This window comes from Tachypleus tridentatus, chromosome 4, assembly GCF_004210375.1.
Source record: "Tachypleus tridentatus isolate NWPU-2018 chromosome 4, ASM421037v1, whole genome shotgun sequence".
NCBI lineage: Eukaryota > Metazoa > Arthropoda > Merostomata > Xiphosura > Limulidae > Tachypleus > Tachypleus tridentatus.
The window spans coordinates 28,602,903-28,624,545 of record NC_134828.1 but is presented as its reverse complement, the minus strand read 5'-3'; the positions used below and the strand labels follow the sequence as shown (position 1 = coordinate 28,624,545).

The following is a 21,643-nucleotide window of genomic DNA, read 5'->3' as shown; positions in this document are numbered from 1 at the left end:
ATCTGTCGAAACGTAATTTTAACCGTGGAAAATGTCTTTAAAAGAATAATCATTTGGAAAATACTTCTCTAGTCGTCAGCGAAATGAAGATGTTAATTTTAGGGACTTATGTTTTAGCGGCGTCACCAGCTGTGTTTAGGCTTTTCGTACAGCTTTACAACAATACCTTCAGTCTTGCCTCTGATTGGTTCTGACTATTAATAAATACGCGAGTTTCAGAGGGATCTTCTTTCTTGCGTATTTTAAGAGTGGGGGGTATCTTTATGATACCTGAGTTTTAAGTGTTTTGTTTTTGTTTGTTTTTTGCAAGTTTCTTGAAACATTCTTATAGGCTACAAGCTTTTGTTGTGTAGTTTTGTAGTTTACGTTTGTTATGTACAGGGTGGCTCGTAAGTCCCTATCCATCCATATGTTGTGTCTAAACAACGTGATAATACTAATAATGAGTTGAAGGCAGCTGTTACCGCGGCATTTGGAACAATAATCCCTGTTATGTTGAGGAAAATGTCTCACAGAACATGGCGTCGCATAATATTATGCAGCGAGAATGAGGTACAGCACACAGATACACTGGATGCATAAGATATATGGATGGGTAGGGACTTACGGGCCACCCTGTAGACGGTATACTGAGCAGGCAGCTTTTCGTTTTTGAGTTCAAAGTATGTATAATCAAGGTAAACCGTTGTCTTATTTCTTTTTATTATTTTTCTTCTTGTTAAATAAAGGGTTTCAGCTAAATATTTGCTTGATTCGGGTAATTACTTCGTTCGTAGGTATTAGATGTTTGATTTTTTGGTAAGTTGCTAATTAAGCGTAAAAAGTAAACGTTTAAATATGAACTTGAATTTAAGTTTATTGGAGTGGTAACTACGCTGCCGGTTTATTGTCAAAAGTCACGGTCGTGAAATAGAACATGATCGGACGTGGTGACGTGGATTGTAACAACAACAGTGGAGCTTGATAATAGTCCTGCAGCGTAGTTACGATCCCAGAAAACTTCGTTGTAAGGACGTCATACCCAAAGCATATTTCTATTCCCTGCTAATACTCCCTGCTAATTTCTACAGGACCGCTGATGTGGGGGGGGGGGATAACGGACGGATTACCCCAGGCCTAGCCTCATAACGGTACTCGTACAAAAGCTCGCCAAATTGACTTTTCAAGAGTGCGTTAAAAACTTTGTCACGAAAAAGGCTAGTAAAGTTGTTTTGTAGTTAATTGATATTATGAGGGAAAATATGTACATATATCCCAGGACAGCTTGTATGGGTATTAACACTTTTACTAACAAAGCAGGGAACAACGTTTCGACTTTCTTGGGTCATCTTAACCTGAAGATGGCCTAAGAAGGTGGAAACGTTGTTTTCTGCTTTATCAGTAAAAGTGTTAATACCCATGCCAGCCGTTCTGAGATACATATTTAATTCAAGTGGGTTTCTCGTCATCACGCAATATGTACATGATTAACTCCAGATCTGAAATAATTCCCACTGGCCCTGACTTTCCACAACACCTTCAGTGAACTAGGACAACGGTTTCACAGCACCTATTTCAACAATTTGATCGCTTAGAAATCCACTAGTGACCTGAAATATATCCCATCTTATGGAATTGAATGAATATTGTTTTAATACTGCAGCTGGCTGAGGCACGTTGCGATTTAAATAATGTGCTGTGAAAACAACTTGTGTACACGTGGCTCACGCAGCTCCATTTTAATTTTGTTGGGACGTGTGGACAACTTTTGCCTCAAACAGTTTCATTCGTGGATCCTCACATGTGGCAAGAAACACTAATCGTGGTTTGTTTTGTTCTTTAATTTCGCGCAAAGCCACACGAGGGCTATCTGCACTAGCCGTCCCTAATTTGCCAGTGTAAGACTAGAGGGAAGGCAGCTAGTCATCACCACCCACCGCCACCTCTTGGGCTACTCTTTTACCAACGAATAATGGGATTGACTGCAAATTATAACGCCTCCACGGCTGAAAGGGTGAGCATGTTTGGTACGACGGGGATTCGAACCCGCAACCCTCAGATTACGAGTAGAACGCCTTAACCCACCTGGCCATGCCAAAGCCCTAATCATGGTTGGGTTGCGACTTCTTACAAGTCTCTTTTTGGATGAGTTTTGTTCCAAGTTGATCCATATTACTTCGACACTTTACGTCGTCTTTCGGTGTGAAGGAACTTACTGAGTTTATATTCAAAATTCTATTAATATACTCTTTAACTACACTGAAGGAATAACAACCAAATATCGCTATTTTAAAATAGCTAACTGAAGAACTAATAACCAAACGCCCCACAGTGGCTCAGCAGTATGTCTGCGGACTTACAATGCTAAAAACCGGGTTTCGATACCCGTGGTGGGCAGAGCACAGATAGCCCATTGTGTAGCTTTGTACTTAATTCAAAAAACAACTAACAACCAAATATCACTATTTTAGAGTAATTACCTGAATAACTAACAACCAAACATTGCTGTTTTAGAGTAATTACACTGAATAATTAACACCTTAAATTTCTCACCAGAGTAAAAGAACATTAAGTCTTAAGAATGCTGAATAATTGAAGTTTATCAGAACACGCCCCTGGTGAGTGTGACGTAGTCGTCTATTTACATTATTTTAAGATTTTAACAATACCCTGATACCGTTCTCGTTAACAAGCAGAGGTTGAATATTAACCAGGCCACTTGGATATAAATTGTTACTCGTGTTACAGATAAACATCCACTGCACGTGCATCATCTTATCGACCGTTTACAACGGTGAAGAAGTCAACCGAACTGTCTCGGTTTCTTTAATAACAGAGGAAATCGGTCGTAGTTTTCTGTCAGTAACACCGTCCATATTACAACCTCGGGTTCCTCTTTATTTTCTTTTTATATACCTAATTGAAAGAAGACAGGAAACAAGTGGCTTTTAAAGTTCTGTTAGCAACTAAACACTGACATGTATTAATCAGATAAACTAGAGTCAGAATTTTATTAGCAGATAAATATTTAGTATAAAACACATTAACAACTTTCCTAAATAATAATATTTATAATATTCTAAAAGAATATATCTTTATATATTACTCTAAACTTCTAGAAGAAATAAAAAAGAATATACGTTTGAGTTTGGTGACAACGCTATAGAAATATTTTCCGTGTCTCTGGTCTCCCCAGCATCAGATAATATTGAGAATCATTTGTGAAGTTTTTAAATCTGAAATTATAACTTTAATTTAATGACCAAAGTATTGCGGAATAGATATATCTTTGTAAGTCTTTACACGGAAACATATGATGACACAAACATCTACCCAGACATGCCCACTTGATCAAGGGATTCTTAGTTTTATCAGAAATTGTTGGCCTGGCATGGCCGAGCGCGTAAGGCGTGCGACTCGTAATCCGAGGGTCGCGGGTTCGCGCCCGCGTCGCGCTAAACATGCTCGCCCTCCCAGCCGTGGGGGTGTATAATGTGACGGTCAATCCCACTATTCGTTGGTAAAAGAGTAGTCCAAGAGTTGGCGGTGGGTGGTGATGACTAGCTGCCTTCCCTCTAGTCTTACACTGCTAAATTAGGGACGGCTAGCACAGATAGCCCTCGAGTAGCTTTGTGCGAAATTCCAAAACAAACAAACAGAAATTGTTCTCGTCACTCGATAATAGGTTGTGTAAAAACAATAGTTTGTTCTCGTCACTTGACACTAGGTTGTGTAAAAACAGTAGTCTGTTGTCATTACTAGAGAATAGGTTGTGTGAAAACAATAGTTTATTCTCGCCACTATGAAATTTACTGAGGACAAGTACTGATGATGTTAGTTGTTCATCTTTCATATAACTGAAATATCTGATCGGTAACATATCTGCATCTTTCAGTTGAAACTAACATTCAGTTATAATAGTTTAGTTCTGTTTATTTCAACTGAGGCTACCGTCGAGAAATAATAGTTCTGCCTCTTTCAGTTAAACTTTGATTTCTGGAAAACGAAGAAATTAATATTTCGTACCTATAGTACACATATATCAACATTGGTGGTAATAAACTCATTCACTGTAGCGTTACTGACGTCATGCTTTATTCTTTTAAGAAAATAACTATTTACATAGGCCTCCTTTAAAATACATTTGTTCTTATTTATCGCTGTAGTTTCCCATAAGAGCTTTACGAAAAACAATTAAACAGTTTAATTCTTTCGTAACGTTAATGTTTCGTTTTTGAAGCTTCTTATGTAACATTAAACTTTAATCGAAAGTGTTCTTTCCTCCGTGCCACGTGACAGCGTACATGTGTGCTTCTATTGATCAATATTGTTGGGACTACAAGATGGCTCTGGACATGTGACTTAACTGCACGTGGTTAGCCTGCATTATCTGTAATTATGAACGTATTTCGTGGTCTCTAGAATCCTTTTCACTTTTCCTCTTAAATCTTATAGACCTGGTGATTGTTTCTCTTGACGTCATCTTTACGTCACGAGCACAGATATATTGCACACAAACCGATTTTCCTCTTCTGAATTAACTATTACAGCCTTAGAAGAAACGAAAACCGATTTTATTCTTCTCAGTGAACTGTCACAGCCTTGGAAGGCTCGAAAACTAATTTTTTTTTCGCCTGAGTTAATTATTAGAGCCTTAGAAGGAATGCAGATATATCTCATTCGTAAAGTGTTAACTTTCACAGTTTCAGAAGGAATACGAACCGATCCTTTTTTGAGACTGACTTGCCCCATCCTTCATCACGACATCGAGTGAACAGAAATTATTCCTCAAAATGTATATATTTTCTTGCTATATTTTTGCAATGTAATTTACCGAAGTAAGGACAGTCTTACTTACAGTTTTCTCGTCTAAGAGTTATAAGTATACAGTAGCGAGTTATACATACGCTTGTTCTGCTGTCTTTCTCTCTCTCTTTTCCATGAGTAACGACTTCATATAAAACGCGTTCGTTTGTCACATTGCTATCAAAACGTTCAGTGTAAACCATTGTCTGGTTGTTGTTCTTTTTTATTTGGCCCGATTCTCCAGTTCGAACTATAGGAGACTGGATTGCAAGTGTGTCATTAGAACGAGAATATTCGTAGGGGTTTCAAGCAGGTGGTTCACACACTATCCACGAATAGTTACACTCTTGAGTACACAAAATATCATAGATTTCCGATCTTGTCAAACATCGGCTACAAAATAACTGAAAACAACCATTATACTTTACTGATTGAATGCAAGAGGTCGCCTTGTGCTAGTTCTTAGGCTGATAATGATTAGTATATATATGTATATATATATTTTTTTTGCAATTGTCATGTTGATAACAGATCTCAGGTCAGAAGTAACAGTATTCCTTCAATTGTATGTAATTTGTAAAGTTTTAACCACCATCACCCAGTTTGTTTTTTTATTTGAAACAACTATGTTTGAAAACGGTTCGTCTATATTTTAGTGTTAGCTACACGAGCTTTTCAACGTACTATTTGCTTAAGTTTTTACAAAGGTTCTATCACAATGACGTCACCAATTTAAAAGTCTGTAGTTGGGTTTTAGGTCTCCAGTGATATTTTTCAGAGAAACTGACATATATATTTAAGTCTCTTGTAGGACATAGTTATGTGTCGTGCCCGAAAGAGATTCATCAGCTAGATAGTAGAATCCATTTTTAAAGTCAATTTATTTATGTGCTCAGCTATTGGTGAGTTTTGCGTGACAATAACATCGTGTATTTTCACAGATTAATAGTTATACCTGGTTATTCAAATATTTAGATCTTACCACGACCATGGACTATTTGTGAAGAAGGGGATAACATTTTTATTTCGTGGCAAATGTATATTATAATCCATGGACCACTACTGACCTTCAGTTCTTGTACACAAGATAGTTCTTGTGGACAAGATATGGACCAATACTAGGTTCCTGTCGTTCTTGTAGGCAAGTTATGAACCACTAAGTGGTCCCTGTCATTCTTGTAGACAAAATGTGGACCACTACTGGTCTCCTGCTATTCTTGTATACAAGTCACGAACGTTGTTGTTTTTTCAGTTCTTGTCTATTAATTCAGGAACTACCTCTGTATCAACGACTACAGTTTTTTGAAGTCTGTTCTCAACTACAACCGCCATAGCAGGACGAAATACTGTGTTAATTCTAAATACACATATTTGGCTAACAATTCAAAATAACGTCTATAAGTTATAACAACGAATAGAATTTAAAACAATAAAAGTATTCATATGAAACATTTTAACCAATACTATTATTGAAAGCAACGTTAAAAATGATTGCGTATATCTTATTTACAGAACACACAAACATTAGATGTTGGCTTCAAATACCGTGGTAGGTATTTGTTCCTTGAATGCAGTGACATCAGTATAACCACGCACAAGCAAAACTTTGTACAACCCACCCTAAAAACCTTTTGTGACCAATTGAAACTCATATAATTAGCACCGACAATGTAATTTTAGACGAATCTAAGAACTGAAATAAATTACCAAAGAATAAACAATAAATCAGATAATACCTGAATGGTACAGTAAATAGCTAGAATATCAGTTATGTAACGGAAATGTAACAGTATTAAAGGTAATATAAAGAACATAATACGTGAAACATACAAGAGGTGTGTCAAACACAGCTATTACCATTTTGACTAATCTCTGTCAATTAAAGAAACATACGAAGAAGGCAACAGGAAGTGATAAATAAAGTTACTAAAGTATAGATATCGTAAACCTCGTGGAAGTTCAATTATGATAAGGATATTACGAGAACAATAATAACAAGAAGTGTTTCTTCAATAATAACATGATGTTTTGGAGATGAGCTAATGAAATTTCCTCACCCACGTGCAAAGAAAACAAAAAACCAACGTGAAAGTAATAGAGTTTTATTTAAGCGATGCTCCTGGTAACAGAAGAGAGTGACATTTATTAGAGAAGACTGATACTGCGAAACGCTAGAATGAAAAACTAAATAGTTTATCTTACCAGTTTCATTCACTTTGTTAACCATAAAACTGAAATGCTAGAAACGTTAACAGAACGCTCGACTGCCTATCAGTGGTGTAATGCAAGGTAAAGAATTCTACAGTTTGTTAGATCGTAAACCTGTTTATCTTTAGGTATTACTCGGCTTTTTTTTTTCTTTTTTTTTCACGGAGTTTGAAAGTGAAAGGACTCTGTTCTTTACCTTCTAAATAATTTTGTTCTTGAACTTTTAAAAGATTCTTTTGAAGACCTATTAAGCCTAATTACTGGACTTACTGGAGGATATTTACTCTCTAATTAAGAAACTTGTAACAAGAAAGCAGTTTGTTAATAGTCAAAACGAATAATGGAACGAGTAACAACCATCATCCATATTAAGTTGACTGTACAAGTTGTCTTACACTGCACATTATATACACTGTAAATCAAGGCACGCGGCTGTGTCTGTGGCAGAAACAACCTCCATGATACATTGTATGTTATTAACGGGAGTGCTAAGTTAGCGAGTTCCACATTGTGTATCTCGTTCTATGGTAATCCAAACTACTATACATATTATAAATTTATGTTTTCTACCAGACATTTAGTTCACGTATCCAATTTCGTGATAAGTCATTAAGAAATACAGGTGATATAAAATCTCCAAATTTAATTTCTTTTGCTTTTCCTTTTGCACGGAATGGTTTGTTTGTATTTGAGTTTCGCGCAAAGCTACACAAGGGCTATCTGGGCTAGCCGTCCCTAATTTAGCAGTGTAAGATTAAATGGAAGGCCGCTAGTCATCACCATCCACCGCCAACTCTTGAGCTACCATTTTATCAACGAATAGTGGGAGTGACCATCACATTATAACGCCTCTACGGTTGAAAGGGCGAACATGTCTGGTGAGATGGAGATTAGAACCCGCAATCCGACTACGCCTAGTGTAGCATATTACCACGACCATTGTAAGGCAGCGAACATGTAGTAACATTTTATTTATTACCTTGAGTAATATATCATAAGAAATGTAATTATTTACGTACCCTGGCTGATTACATTCCTTTTTTTTTTTTACATTTGTGTTGTAATAAAAAGTTCTTTTTAGTGGGCTTTATATTTATGAGAAAAATGACCAAAGTATGTGCCACTACAAATTGTGATATGAAGCTAATATATTTCGTAATGAAAAGTGTGAAAGTTTTTATTTATTCCTAATTGCACAGAAAGCATGGAAACTTTATTAGGTAGAAAAACATACATAAATTCATGGACCTTTCAAATTTGGTGTATTATTAAATCTATATAGTCTACAATTACGTTTCATGTTTAGTATAACTATAAACCACGTGTCCAAATTAATTAAACAAAAATATCTCAAATTTGACTAAAATTGTTTCGTACGTCTACGCAAAAATGCACGTGAGCTGTCGGTCTAACATTTTTTTACAGCTTCATTGAAGAATAAAAGTGGACCTTTTTTTTTCTTTCTTTTTTTTCTTTTGTCTTTACGATTAAAGACGGAAGCTTTAGAGTAGCCAACTTATAGGATGAAAGCAAGTACAGTTACGTCAGTATTGGTTAGACCAAGCAAACTAGATTAGCAGTTTGTAGCTTAAGTTTTCAAAACAATGGTATGGGTGGAAGGCTATTATTTATTATTCATTGCCAACGTTTAGGCACAGATATTTACTAAATTTTATAAAAGTTTCCAAATTAAAAAGCGTTCAGCGTCACGTAATATTAGCTTAAGCAATTAGCGCAAATAATGATGCTTGATATAACTGTACTGAGTGCTCGCGGGTAATGACAAGATATTGCTAATCTAAATTCCACGGCGCGATTATAAAACAAAAAGTTATTAACTGTTTTAGAGGGGAAAACTACAACCGTATATTCTAAAGAATTTTGCCCGGTCTTGTAAAGTATAAGTCAGTTCCAAATAAACTATTGTAATCCTGAAGCTAATGTTGGTTAGCATTGAGTGTAACTTTCTTCCTTATTGTGGTTTGTTGGTGTGTATTGACAAAATGTCAGGATATCCAATCAGAAACACTTTGGGTGTGAAAAAAAGAAGTGGCTAAAGAGGACTGAGCATGTGACTTAAAGGAATGAAATCAAAATTGCAGCCAAATTGTTTTATATCTGCACTTACAGCATTTATAATAATTTTACAGCAAATGTTCATTCATTAGTTAGCTAGGCCTTATATTTTGTTTTACTATCAAGTTGAACAGATAACATTAGATTGCATACACTGCACAACTTGTTTCTTATTGCACATTACATATGCTGTACAACTTATTTAGTACTGTGTATTACATATACTGTATAACTTGTTTCTTATTGTAAATTATCTACACTGTAAACCTTTGTTTAATATTGCACATTACATATACTGTACCACTTGTTTCACAGTTTATATGCTTTACAGGTTGTTTGATATTGCACTTTACACCTGCTGTACTACTTGTTTCACATCACACATTACATACATTGTACAACTTGTTTCACATTACGTACTGTACACACTGCACAATGTGTTTCATGCTTTATATTGCACAGTACATACACTGGATTACTTATTTCACATTGCATATTATGTATATGATGCATAACTTGTTTCATATTTCACATACTGTACTATTTGTTTCACATTGCACATTATATACACTGTGCAACTTGTTTCATTTTGCAGAGTACATATACATTGTACTTTTTTCATATTGCACGTTACATACACTGCACAACTTGTTTTAAATTTCACATACTGTATTACTTGTTTCATCTTGCACATTACATAAACTGTACTGCTTGTTTCACATTCTGTATTACAATTACTGCACAACTTGATTTAAGTTTCATATAAACATTAAATAAAAAATATTACATATTAAATAAACTGCTCACTAACGTTTAATTTGATTTATGCTGTTTTAATTAGACAATCTTTTAACTGTAAAATAAACTTAAATTCCATATTTTACATATTTTAATATATTACCTACATAATAAAGGCTAGTATGTCTTAAACTTTGTACCGTATAAGTTTAATCATTTCTTATTGGATGGCTCAATAGACTTTGTTTGGAGTATTTGACATATCATAACTATACAGTTCATATATCTAGGCTGCCACCAAAGGAGAATCTCATAGCACAAGACATGGATCAAAACCAGCAAACGAAGAGAAAAATGGTTATAAAAAACTAGTTCCTTGTAAGTATACAGTAATCTCTTATTTTGACACTGTTTGCTCTTTGAGACACTATTTTTAATTTTAGTGTTGTTACAGGTTTCAAACCTACTGCAATGTTTCAACTTGATTTATAGTTGTAGGTATTAATGTGCTAAACGTATTTCAGTGTTTCTACATTTACATATGTAGCTAACAGTATACTAAACCTGTTTCAGTATTTCAGTTGTGACATTTGTAGGTAACAACGTGATAAACCTACTCCACTGTCCTGTGGTTACATTTATAGTTAACAACATGATAAATCTATCTCAGTGTTTTTGTGGTTTCATTTGTAGGTAACAGTATGCTAAACTTACTTCACTGTTCTATGGTTACATTTGTAGGTAACAATGTGCTTATGTTACATTGGTGCTACTATGAGTGCTATGTTACTATGCTACTTTAATTCTTTGCAACATTGTTCTATTAATATGATCAGCTTTATACTTGGCTGTTGTTATAATAACATCATCATAATGTGGGCTTCTTGAAGAGACATTATTCTTCAAGGTAAGTTATCCTGTTACAGAGAAGCCATATTAATGCTATGTAACAGTCTTGCATTCTTTTTAGGCCCTAAACACATACATGTTTCTCTGTCCTTAACATCTTATATATTATGTACCTTAAAAGGTTTGATTACAAGTATATACATAATGTGCAATGAGAAATTCAGTGCACACTTCTAGTCTTTTTTTTTTCAACATTGTAGGTTTCCATGATTATATTTCTAGATAATAACGTATCAAATAATCTTTACTGTTTCTGCAATTATATTTGTAGGTAACAATATGCTAAATCTTATCCAATGTTTGTTTTAAACAAAGATAACAAATATATACTCATCTTTATTCTATAGATGACTACAATCGTGTTGTGTTGGAGCCACTTCCTGGGATCCCAGATAGTGATTATATTAATGCATCTTATATTGATGTAAGTTCTCACACTTTAGCCTCTTGTATTGTAGTTACAGTGATGTGTAAGTTCTCACACTTTAGCCTTTTGTATTGTAGTTACAATTATGTAACACTTACATTTCAACCTTGTGCCTACACTAGCATAACTTCTTAACTTTTGTTTTATCAGTGATTACCTTCTCATTATTTTTTGATTTATTTGATCATTTGTTTCAACATTAACTTACTAACTGAGATTATACATATAAGTGTTTGTATGTGTGTCTACATATATAGTTTAAGGACAAAAATGTGTCTGCTGATTCATTTACGCAGTCTCAACTACTGTGCTTATCTCTGAAAAAAAACACACACACACACAAAGCCAAAATACATTCCAAGATGGCTGGTATAGGTATTAAAACTTTTATTAAAATAAAGTGCATAATGACATTTCAACCTAAGAAGGTCAAAACGTTGTCCTGTACTTTATTTTAATTAAAGTTTTAATACCTATACCAACTATCTTTAGAATATGTTTTGACTTCAAGTGGGTTTCTCGTCATCCTGGACACATGAGGCCAGTTATTATCACAAAAACAAGATGATGCATCAACACTTTCAATCCCCTAAAAATTCTTAAACACCTTAGTCAGATTCCCCATAATTCTTCCTGTTTCAATAAGAAATCATTTCAGAAATCTTAACCTCCTTGTATAATAACCTTTTCATCCAAGGCATCATCCTAACAGCCCTCATATGAGCCCTTTCCAAACAACTCAGTGTCCTCTAACTTTAGGACTGTTTTGCTTTAGTGCTTATGTTGTTGTGAAATTATCATTTGTTCTGTTATTAGGAGAATTTGTAAAACATTAACTTGCAAACATGTGATGGTCTTATCCATGCATATAAACCCTCACTGATAAAAGGAGTCTTAAAAAAAACCTTTTAAAATTTATAAAAGAAACAGAAGATTTGATCATTATGATAATAGAAACCCTGATAGCATATGTACATTTAACGTACTGTTTGTATCAAAATCATATTTTGATATATACATATAAGGTGGTTATTTGTAACACTTATTAGTTTTAACTAAGATTCACTAACATTTTAACCAATGAATTTCTATTTTTGGTTTTTAACATACAGACTAAAATGTTTACAATGTAGATTACAAAGCTCTAAATTAAAAATATACATTTTTATTTATTTTCAGAGTATACTAAAACCAAATGCCTATATAGCTGCTCAAGGTAGGATATTTCATATAAGTTCTATGACTTGAAAGCCCATGTTATTTTATGTCTGTTTTATTGGTTCGTTGGTTATATTACATACCTTGTACTGGGTCTCTAGTTCATGAAAGCTGAAGTTATATTAAATATATTTTACTAGTTCTTCAAAGCTGAAGCTATATATTATAATTCATGTACTGTTTTTCTGATTCTTCAAAACTGAAGTTAGTTATGTTACATTCCTTTGTACTAGTTCTCTGATCATTGAAAGCTGAGTTACAGTTACATCCTTTGTAATGGTTTTCAAAAGCTCAGATTACATTATGTCACTTGTACTTGCTCTCTGGCTGTTCAAAGCTGAGTTATGGTTACATCCTTTGTTTTGATTCTCTGGTTCTTGAAAATAAAGCTACACTATACCATTTATAATTGTTCTCTGGTTTTTGAAAGTTAAAATTATATTGTGTTGCTTGTATTAGTTTCTTAGGTCCTTGAAAGTTAGCAAGCTACAGTATGCCTGTTGTTTTGGTTCTTTGATTAATGAAAGCTGAAGCTATAACGTATCCCTTATACTGTTTCTCTGGTTCTTGAAAAATGAAGTGATGTGTACTGTTAGTCGTTTCTAACTCTGATCTTTCACTATATAAATTACTTTTAGGCTTATTCTAGTGTTACTACTTGTATTTCAGTTTTACATTTATCTTTCTTTATCCTAGTGTTTCTTCATATAATTGAGTTTTATGTTTATCTTTGTTTATTCTATTGTTTCTTCATATAATTAAATTTTATGTTTATCTTTCTTTATTCCTGTTACTCTTTATATTTGAGTTTTATGCTAATTTTTTTGTTGTGTTTCTGTATATAATTCAGTTTTATATTCATATTTATGTGTTTCAGTTTTTCTCTGTATAACTCAGTTTTATGTTTATGTTAGTATTTCTGTATAATTCAGTTTTATGTTAATTTTAGTATTTCTGTATAATTAAGTTTTATGTTAATTTTAGTATTTCTGTATAATTAAGTTTTATGTTTATTTTAGTATTTCTGTATAATTAAGTTTTATGTTCATTTTAGTATTTCTGTATAATTAAGTTTTACCTTTATTTTAGCATGTCTGTATAATTCAATTTTATGTTTATTCTATTTTTTCTGTATAATTCAGTTTTATGTTTATTCTGTTTTTTCTGTGTAATTCAGTTTTATGTTTATCTTTTACTATCAACATAATATTTTTGTACAATATGAGACCTTCTGGCCCATCTTGGCTGTTCCATCTTCTAAATTAAATTAAAGTTATTAATTAGTAAATTAGAAAATAGAAAATCTTTAAATCCAATCCTTATCATTCATATACTTAACAAGATTTCTTTTAAACTGACTTAAATTTACTGCATCCACAACATCCAAAGACAACCCAATCCAAAGGCCTGTTTTTATTCCCTAGTCCTACTGTTCTCACTGTCAAGTATAAAAAAGATGGTGCATCAGTACAATCAATTCCCTTTACAATATTAAACACCTCAATCAGATACTTCCAAACTTTTCTTTTTTCAAGAGAAAGTAATTTCAGAGATTTCAACATTTCTTTGTACGACAACCCCTTCATCCCAGGCACCATTCTAGTAACCCTTCTTTGAACTGTTTCCAACAGTTCAATGTCTGTCCTAAGGTAAGGATCCCAAGACTGAACACAATATTTCAAATGGTAACCCATATGCATTATTTTGCATTTATTATAACTTAAACCCATTTGCCATTTATTTGCTAAACTCAAAAAATGATCTGGTTCCATTTGTAAAGCAACAGCATCATCTTCACATCTAGCAACACCCAAAACTTTGGCATCATGAATAAATTTAAGTAATTTATCAACTGTTCCTTCATCTGTTTTATCAATATAAGTCAAAAAGAGCAAAGGTCTTAAGATTCAGTCCTGAGGTACCCCAGTTGTAACATTAATCCCAGTTGACTGAACTCCATTCATAACTGCCAACTACTTTCTTCCAGCTGTTCTTGTATCCAGTTTGCTAATTTAAATCTCACACCTATAGGGTTATTTTTTTTACAAACCTTTCATTTGACACTTTGCCAAATGATTTCTAAAAATCCAACAGCACCAAATCCACACCCTTATCCTCATCTACATAAACAGTAACCTGTTCAGAGAATTTTGAAAGATTTGCAAGGAAAGATTTTCTGTTAGTGAAACCATGTTGACTATTCAATAAAATTCTAAACTTTGTTAAATGACTTTGGAAAACATCTTTTATCAAACTTTCCAGAACTTTTCCCACAACTGATGTAAGAAATATGAGTCTATAAATACTGGGCCAAATTTTGTCACTTTCCTTGAAAAGAGAAGTTACATTAGCTAGCTTCCAATCTTTTAGTAACATCCCATTATTCAAGGACTTACAAAAAAAATAGTAACAAATGGCTCATATACCCAGTCTTTAATCTCCTTCAAAATCATTAGGTATTATCTGGACTGAGAGCCTTATAATTTTTTATAATTTATAATTTTATATATTTTTACACTTTCCAATTTTTTTCTTACCCAACTCAGAATTAATCTTATCATGTTCAATCTCATTTCCATCAATTGTTTGAAGTTAAGCACAAAGCTATCGGAGGGACTATCTGTGCTCTGCCAAACATGGGTATGAAACGGGTGTTGTAAGTCTGCATACATGCAACTGTGGGGTTCCATCTATCAACCAATCATGTTGTGGAATACTTCTTAAATCTTTGTTAGTAAAAACTGAAGAAAAAGCAAAATGTAATAACCCAGCCATCTCATAAATTGTCTTTAATCATCTGTTGAGGGTCCTACCACCATCCTAACATTATTTTATTCTTAATCTATCTAAAAAAATTCTTACTATTTTACATTTTCAGCCAACCTTTTCTCATACATTGTTTATGATGTCTTAATGTTCTGTTTCACCAACCTTTTAGACATTGTATAATCTACTAAATCTACTGTCATACCAATCAGTTGAAAGTTTTTAAATCTGTAATTCTCTTATTTCATTTTATCTCTTACACTTTTTGTGAGCCAACCTGGTATTTTTACTAACACCTACCATTTTCTTTCTATAAGGAATATGTTTACCTTGAATATTTAAAAATTTATCTTTAAAGATTTTTCCAAATCTTCAGATAACTCAGCTGTTCAATTCACCACAAATAATTCTTGTTGTATCCCCTCAAAATTTACTTTATTGAAATCTGTAACCAAAATATCATTATTTCTTATCTCAATATGCAGTAAAACATTAAACCTAATAGAGCAGTGATCAAACACATGTTTCTGAACTTCCACTTTCTTGATCATTTCTCTGTATGAAGCTAACAATAAATCTAATAAAATATCATTGTTTTGATAGGTGTCTTGACTAATTGGTAAAGAAACACTTTTCAAAAACCTTTCTTCTTTGTGGTTTGACTCTAGTATTTCCCAATCTGTATATCTGAAGTTAAAGTCACACACATTTATGATTTATTAACAGCTGAAATCACTGTAATGTTTCTCATTAACTTCATCAGTTTCATCTGCTGGTCTGTAACAAGTTCTCACTAAAAGTCTTTCCCTTTATAATCACTAATAGACACCCAAATAGATTCAATCTAGTGTTTCCTATAAAATCCAGTTTTATGCTTTTTTTTTTATCCTGTAGTTTATTAATATAATGCAGTTTTATGTTACACTTTGTTTATTGTAGTGTTTCTGTACAGAATTGTTTTTTTTTATTTTTAACTTTGTTTATTCTAATGTGTCTGTATATAACTGAATTTTATGTTTATCTTTTTATTAAAGTGTGTCTCTGTAGAATTCAGGTTTATGTTTAAATTTTTATATTCTAGTGTTTTTCTTTGTCAATTAATTTTATATTTCTATTTGGTTATTATAGCATTTTGTTATATAGTCCAGTCTTATGTTTATATTTGTTTTTTCTAGTGTTTCTCTGCATAATACAATTTTATCTTTGTACTTACCTTAGGTCCAAATGAGTCCACAATCCCAGACTTTTGGAGAATGGTGTGGGAACAGAATACTCATGTTATTGTTATGCTGACAAAAGTGTTTGACTTTATAAGGGTACGTTTGGTATATGAAAGTCTTAAGAAATTAAGAACCACACTGGCATCTGTCATTGTCTACAATACATTAACAATATAGGTCATTTGAAAAGCATAAAGAACATTCGCTTTCTGATAAATGTGTATATATATATATATATATGGTGTTGGAACTAACAAACATACAACATACAATAAGAAGAAATAAAAATTTAATAAACATCAGTCAAACCAAAATCATACTTGTTTGGGTAAAATTAGACAAAAATACTCAAGATGAAACATATACTACAAAGTAAGGTCTCTGTAGAAAGAAAAAAATATTCTTTTACTGCAAATGCTACAGTTTAATTTATATATATTTGTTTTTTTGTTTACCATTGTGTTTAGTGAGAGTGTGTAACATTTTGTGGAAAATATTCAGACAAAAAGATCTACATTAATTTAATGCCATATGCTTTTTCTAATTGAAGAGTTACTGACAATCGTTTCCATAACTTCTGTAGGTTATGTGTGTTCAGTACTGGCCTTCTGAAATTGGTCATCCTGAAATCTATGGAGATCTGGAATTAACACTCTTATATGAAGAAAGTCTTGCCAATTTCATGATCCGTACTGTACGGGTTAAAAGGGTGAGTAAACACACTATTTAGTGTGTCCATTTTTATATGAAGAGAGTCTTGTCAATTACACAATCTGTACTTTATAGGTCAAAAAGGTCAATAAAACATACTGGTTAGCTTTAGATGTAAGTAATACTTTCAGAATTATTGAACTTTCTATTTGCAGGTAAGTTAAGACATTAGGCTGGACTGGACATGGGCAAGTTTTAATATTTAGTTGGACTGAATGAATATGGGTAAGATGGACTTAAGTGGTTATGTGTAAGTTTTAATATTTAGCCAGACTGAATGAATATGGATGGACTGGATATGAGTAAGCTTTAACATTAAATTGGACTAGATATTGGTAACTTTTAACATTAAACTCAACTAGATATGGGTAAGTTTTAACATTAAACCAGGTTTGATATTGGTAAGTTTTAACATTAAACCAGGTTTGATATGGGTAAGTTTTAACATTAAGTTGCATTGAACGTGGGTATATTTTAAAACTATTTGACACTTTTAATTTAAAATTATGTTTTCCAGACAACAGATAAGGATTTTTCCATCTTGTACCTTAAACAATGTTTTGTAAAAGTAAAAAATGATATTTTTAATTGTTTTGCAACAATAAGGTTTATGTACTTTCTAAACTAATAGTTTACCTGTCATTCCCTGGTAATCAAAGCACTAGATTCACAGTATGTTGAGTATGTGGTTTGTGGGTTCAAATCCCCATCACAGAACATGCTCACTCGTTCAGTAGTGGGGACATTATAAGGTGATGATCAGTCCCACTATTTATTGGTAAAATGGAAGCCCAAGAGTTGATTGAAGGTGGTATTAATTAGCTGTCTATCATTGCTAGATGAGAAACAACTAGCAGATAGACCTTGGGGAGCTTTGCACAAATTTCAAAACAAACCTCAACTATTAGTCTTGAAAGATAGAATACTCTAATAATGTGTTTTGTTTTTAAATTGTTCTTATATTTTATTTGTTTAGTTTTTCAACACACTAATACAGAACATAAAATAAAGACAATGATTTTCTCTAACAGAAAAAAAAAAGTTTCATCCAAGTCAGTTGTAATTACCTTTATTATAGTGTGTATCTATTCCAAAGTATTCTTGTTGTGTTTAAATTCGCTTATAATTTATTACAGAATGAGGAAGAAAGGGAAGTGTCCCAACTCCACTTCACCAACTGGCCATCACATACTGTTCCCTTCTCTAGTGCTCTCTTAGAGTTTCGGCGTCGGGTTCGGGTTTACATGGATCAGTTTCCCAATGTTGGGCCCCCTATTGTTCACTGCAGGTACTTTTAATAAAGTTTTTTACTATGTATAACATAATTAAAGTATACTCTCATGTGATATCATAAAGTTGTATACATTTAGTTTAAACACAAAATTAAACACAATTATGATATTGCAAATTAGTCATTTTTCTCCAAACTTTTTTAAGACTTTCTGAAATAATTGCAGTTGTAATGATAAACACCATAATTGCATGAGTTCATTATATGTTGTATATAATAAGAATAGACAATGAACAACATTAATGTAGAGTGATTAATAGTGTTCAATAAAACTATACAAAACTATTTAATGCATACTTGTCATTCAGAGCCTTAGTTTTTGTTGTCTGTGGTATGTTAGTAGTAGTTTGTTCCAAATCAATTATTTTGTGACAGACACTTGAAAATAGAATAATTTTCATTATACTGCTGTAAACTGTATTTTTAATTTTGTAATTTAAATGTTCTCTAAAGGGAGCTGCAGATTTTTAAGAATAGCATTCAGGTCAAAATGTTTAATAAGATAGTCCTAAAAATGCCCATAAAACTAAGAACATGACATAGTGTTCCAACACATCAGAAGCTAGGTTGTAAATACAAGGTTGTTGTGGAGTCTTTTTTTTTTAATTTTTAAAAATAGAGGGTTCAAGTAACCAATTAATTTTTGTGAAATATTTGGATTTTTGCTTATTACATTTATCAAGTTACATTGTAAAAGTATGAGTAATTTTGTTTTATATTAGGTAATGCATTTGCAACATAGAAGATAAATGTTGTAGATGATAGTTGAAGAAGGGCATTACAAGAAATGTTGTATTGACAATAGTATATATATATATTAAAAAAACATATCTTTGTAGTCAACTTCTTGATGGTTTGACCTAAAACAACATTTTTCTTTTATCTCTTTCAACAATCACTACAAGTAATTTCCTACACAGTATTTGTAACACATAGCTACAATAACTTACAACATCATACATTAATGAAGACAATAAGCTATTTTTGTATAGTTTAAGTCAGCTAGAAAGAACAGTGATACTACAATATGTTATCTAGTCTAAAAAACAAAAAGCTTTATGTTTGTACATTTAGCTTTTAATGTAATCTTCTGAATATTTTTACAATTTTTCATTTCTAAAACTTTAGTGATGGCTGTGGTCGAACAGGAACATATTTGGTGATTGATGCAAATTTGGAACTTGCTAAAGAAGATGGGGTTTTTGACGTTTTCAACTACACAAAACAAATAAGATGTGCAAGGAAAGGAATGGTAGAAACATTGGTGAGTTTCATGTAGTGAAGAAAAGTAATGGTTGAAACATTAGTGAGTTTTGTGTAGTGAAGAAAAGTAATGGTAGAAACATTGGTAAGTTTATTGTAGTGAAGAAAAGTAATGGTTGAAACATTGGTGAGTTTTGTGTAGTGAAGAAAAGTAATGGTTGAAACATTAGTGAGTTTCGTGTAGTGAAGAAAAGTAATGGTAGAAACATTGGTAAGTTTATTGTAGTGAAGAAAAGTAATGGTAGAAACACTGGTGAGTTTCGTGTAGTGAAGAAAAGGAATGGTTGAAACATTGGTAAGTTTATTGTAGTGAAGAAAAGTAATGGTAGAAACACTGGTGAGTTTTGTGTAGTGAAGAAAAGTAATGGTAGAAACATTGGTGAGTTTCATGTAGTGAAGAAAAGGAATGGTAGAAACATTGGTGAGTTTAGTGTAGTGAAGAAAAGTAATGGTAGAAACATTGGTAAGTTTATTGTAGTGAAGAAAAGGAATGGTTGAAACACTGGTGAGTTCGTGTAGTGAAAGAAAAGCGAACGGTTGAAACATTGGTGAGCTCCGTGTAGTGAAGAAAAGGAACGGTAGAAACACTGGTAAGTTTATTGTAGTGAAGAAAAAAAAACGAACGGTTGAAACATGGTGAGTTTGCAGTGTAACGAACGGTGAAACATGGTGAGTTTAGTGTAGTGAGAAAAGCGCAATGGTTGAAACATTGGTGAATGTAGTGAAGAAAAGCCGAAACGGCAGAAACACTGGTGAGCCTTTGTGTAGTGAAGAAAAGCAACGGCAGAAACATTGGTAAGTTTATTATAGTGAAAAAGCAACGGTTGAAACATTGGTGAGTTTTGTGCAGTGAAGAAAAGCAATGGCAGAAACACTGGTGAGTTTGTGTCGTGAAGAAAAGGAACGGTAGAAACATTGGTGAGTTTCATGTAGTGAAGAAAAGGAATGGTAGAAACATTGGTGAGTTTAGTGTAGTGAAGAAAAGGAATGGTAGAAACACTGGTGAGTTTTGTGTCGTGAAGAAAAGGAATGGTAGAAACATTGGTGAGTTTCATGTAGTGAAGAAAAGTAATGGTAGAAACATTGGTGAGTTTATTGTAGTGAAGAAAAATGGTTGAAACATCATGAGTTTTGTGTAGTGAAAAAGCAATGGCAGAAACACTGGTGAGTTTTGTCGTGAAAAAAAGGAACGGCAGAAACATTGGTGAGTTTATTGTAGTGAAGAAAAGGAAAGGTAGAAACATGGGTGAGTTTTTGTAATGAAGAAAAGCAATGGTAGAAACATTGGTGAGTTTTGTGTCGTGAAGAAAAGGAATGGTAGAAACATTGGTGAGTTCATGTAGTGAAGAAAAGGAATGGTAGAAACATTGGTGAGTTTAGTGTAGTGAAGAAAAGGAATGGTAGAAACATGGGTGAGTTTTGTGTAATGAAGAAAAGTAATGGTAGAAACACTGGTGAGTTTTGTGTCGTGAAGAAAAGGAATGGTAGAAACATTGGTGAGTTTCATGTAGTGAAGAAAAGGAATGGTAGAAACATTGGTGAGTTTAGTGTAGTGAAGAAAAGTAATGGTAGAAACATTGATGAGTTTACTGTAGTGAAAAAAGGGAATGAAAGCCACAAATATAAATTTTGGTAGGGTAGGAGTTATCTTTATTTAACATAGTTTCATTTTTCAAACAGGATGGCTAGCCTTTGGAAGAGTTGTCTTTGAATGTTATGGAAAGAGTAAATTTAAGTGAGTTAAGGAGAAAGCTTGATGACAGTGTGAATAATAAGGTCTCTGGCTTTGAGGTTTTATTTTATTAATAGTTTCAGTTTGATTTAGAAGATGAGGCAGCCTAGATAGGCCAGTAAGTCCCTTGTCCCTAAGCATCATATTATGTTAATCATTGTAGAATCAAACAAATACAGAACAAAACACTGCCATTTTATCTACAACTACAGTAAAAAGCTTGCAATTGTAAATTGTTTCCTTGGTTTTAAACATACTGAAATAAAGGGAAAAGCTAAAAGTAAGTGATAGAGATAGCA

At 32.9% G+C, this 21,643-nt stretch overlaps 1 protein-coding gene across 3 annotated transcripts in view; it reads left to right on the top strand.

The window, feature by feature from the left end:
- The window catches only part of LOC143248761 (receptor-type tyrosine-protein phosphatase kappa-like), a 61,859-nt gene that overhangs the window by 12,360 nt on the left and 27,856 nt on the right, over positions 1-21,643 (top strand). For all 3 annotated transcript variants that reach the window (XM_076497452.1, XM_076497450.1, XM_076497451.1), the window contains 7 exons: positions 10,098-10,185; positions 11,064-11,140; positions 12,323-12,359; positions 16,346-16,443; positions 16,931-17,056; positions 18,195-18,346; positions 19,478-19,613. In XM_076497452.1, coding sequence (XP_076353567.1) covers positions 10,098-10,185; positions 11,064-11,140; positions 12,323-12,359; positions 16,346-16,443; positions 16,931-17,056; positions 18,195-18,346; positions 19,478-19,613 — 714 coding nt within the window. The remainder of the gene's footprint in view (positions 1-10,097; positions 10,186-11,063; positions 11,141-12,322; positions 12,360-16,345; positions 16,444-16,930; positions 17,057-18,194; positions 18,347-19,477; positions 19,614-21,643) is intronic.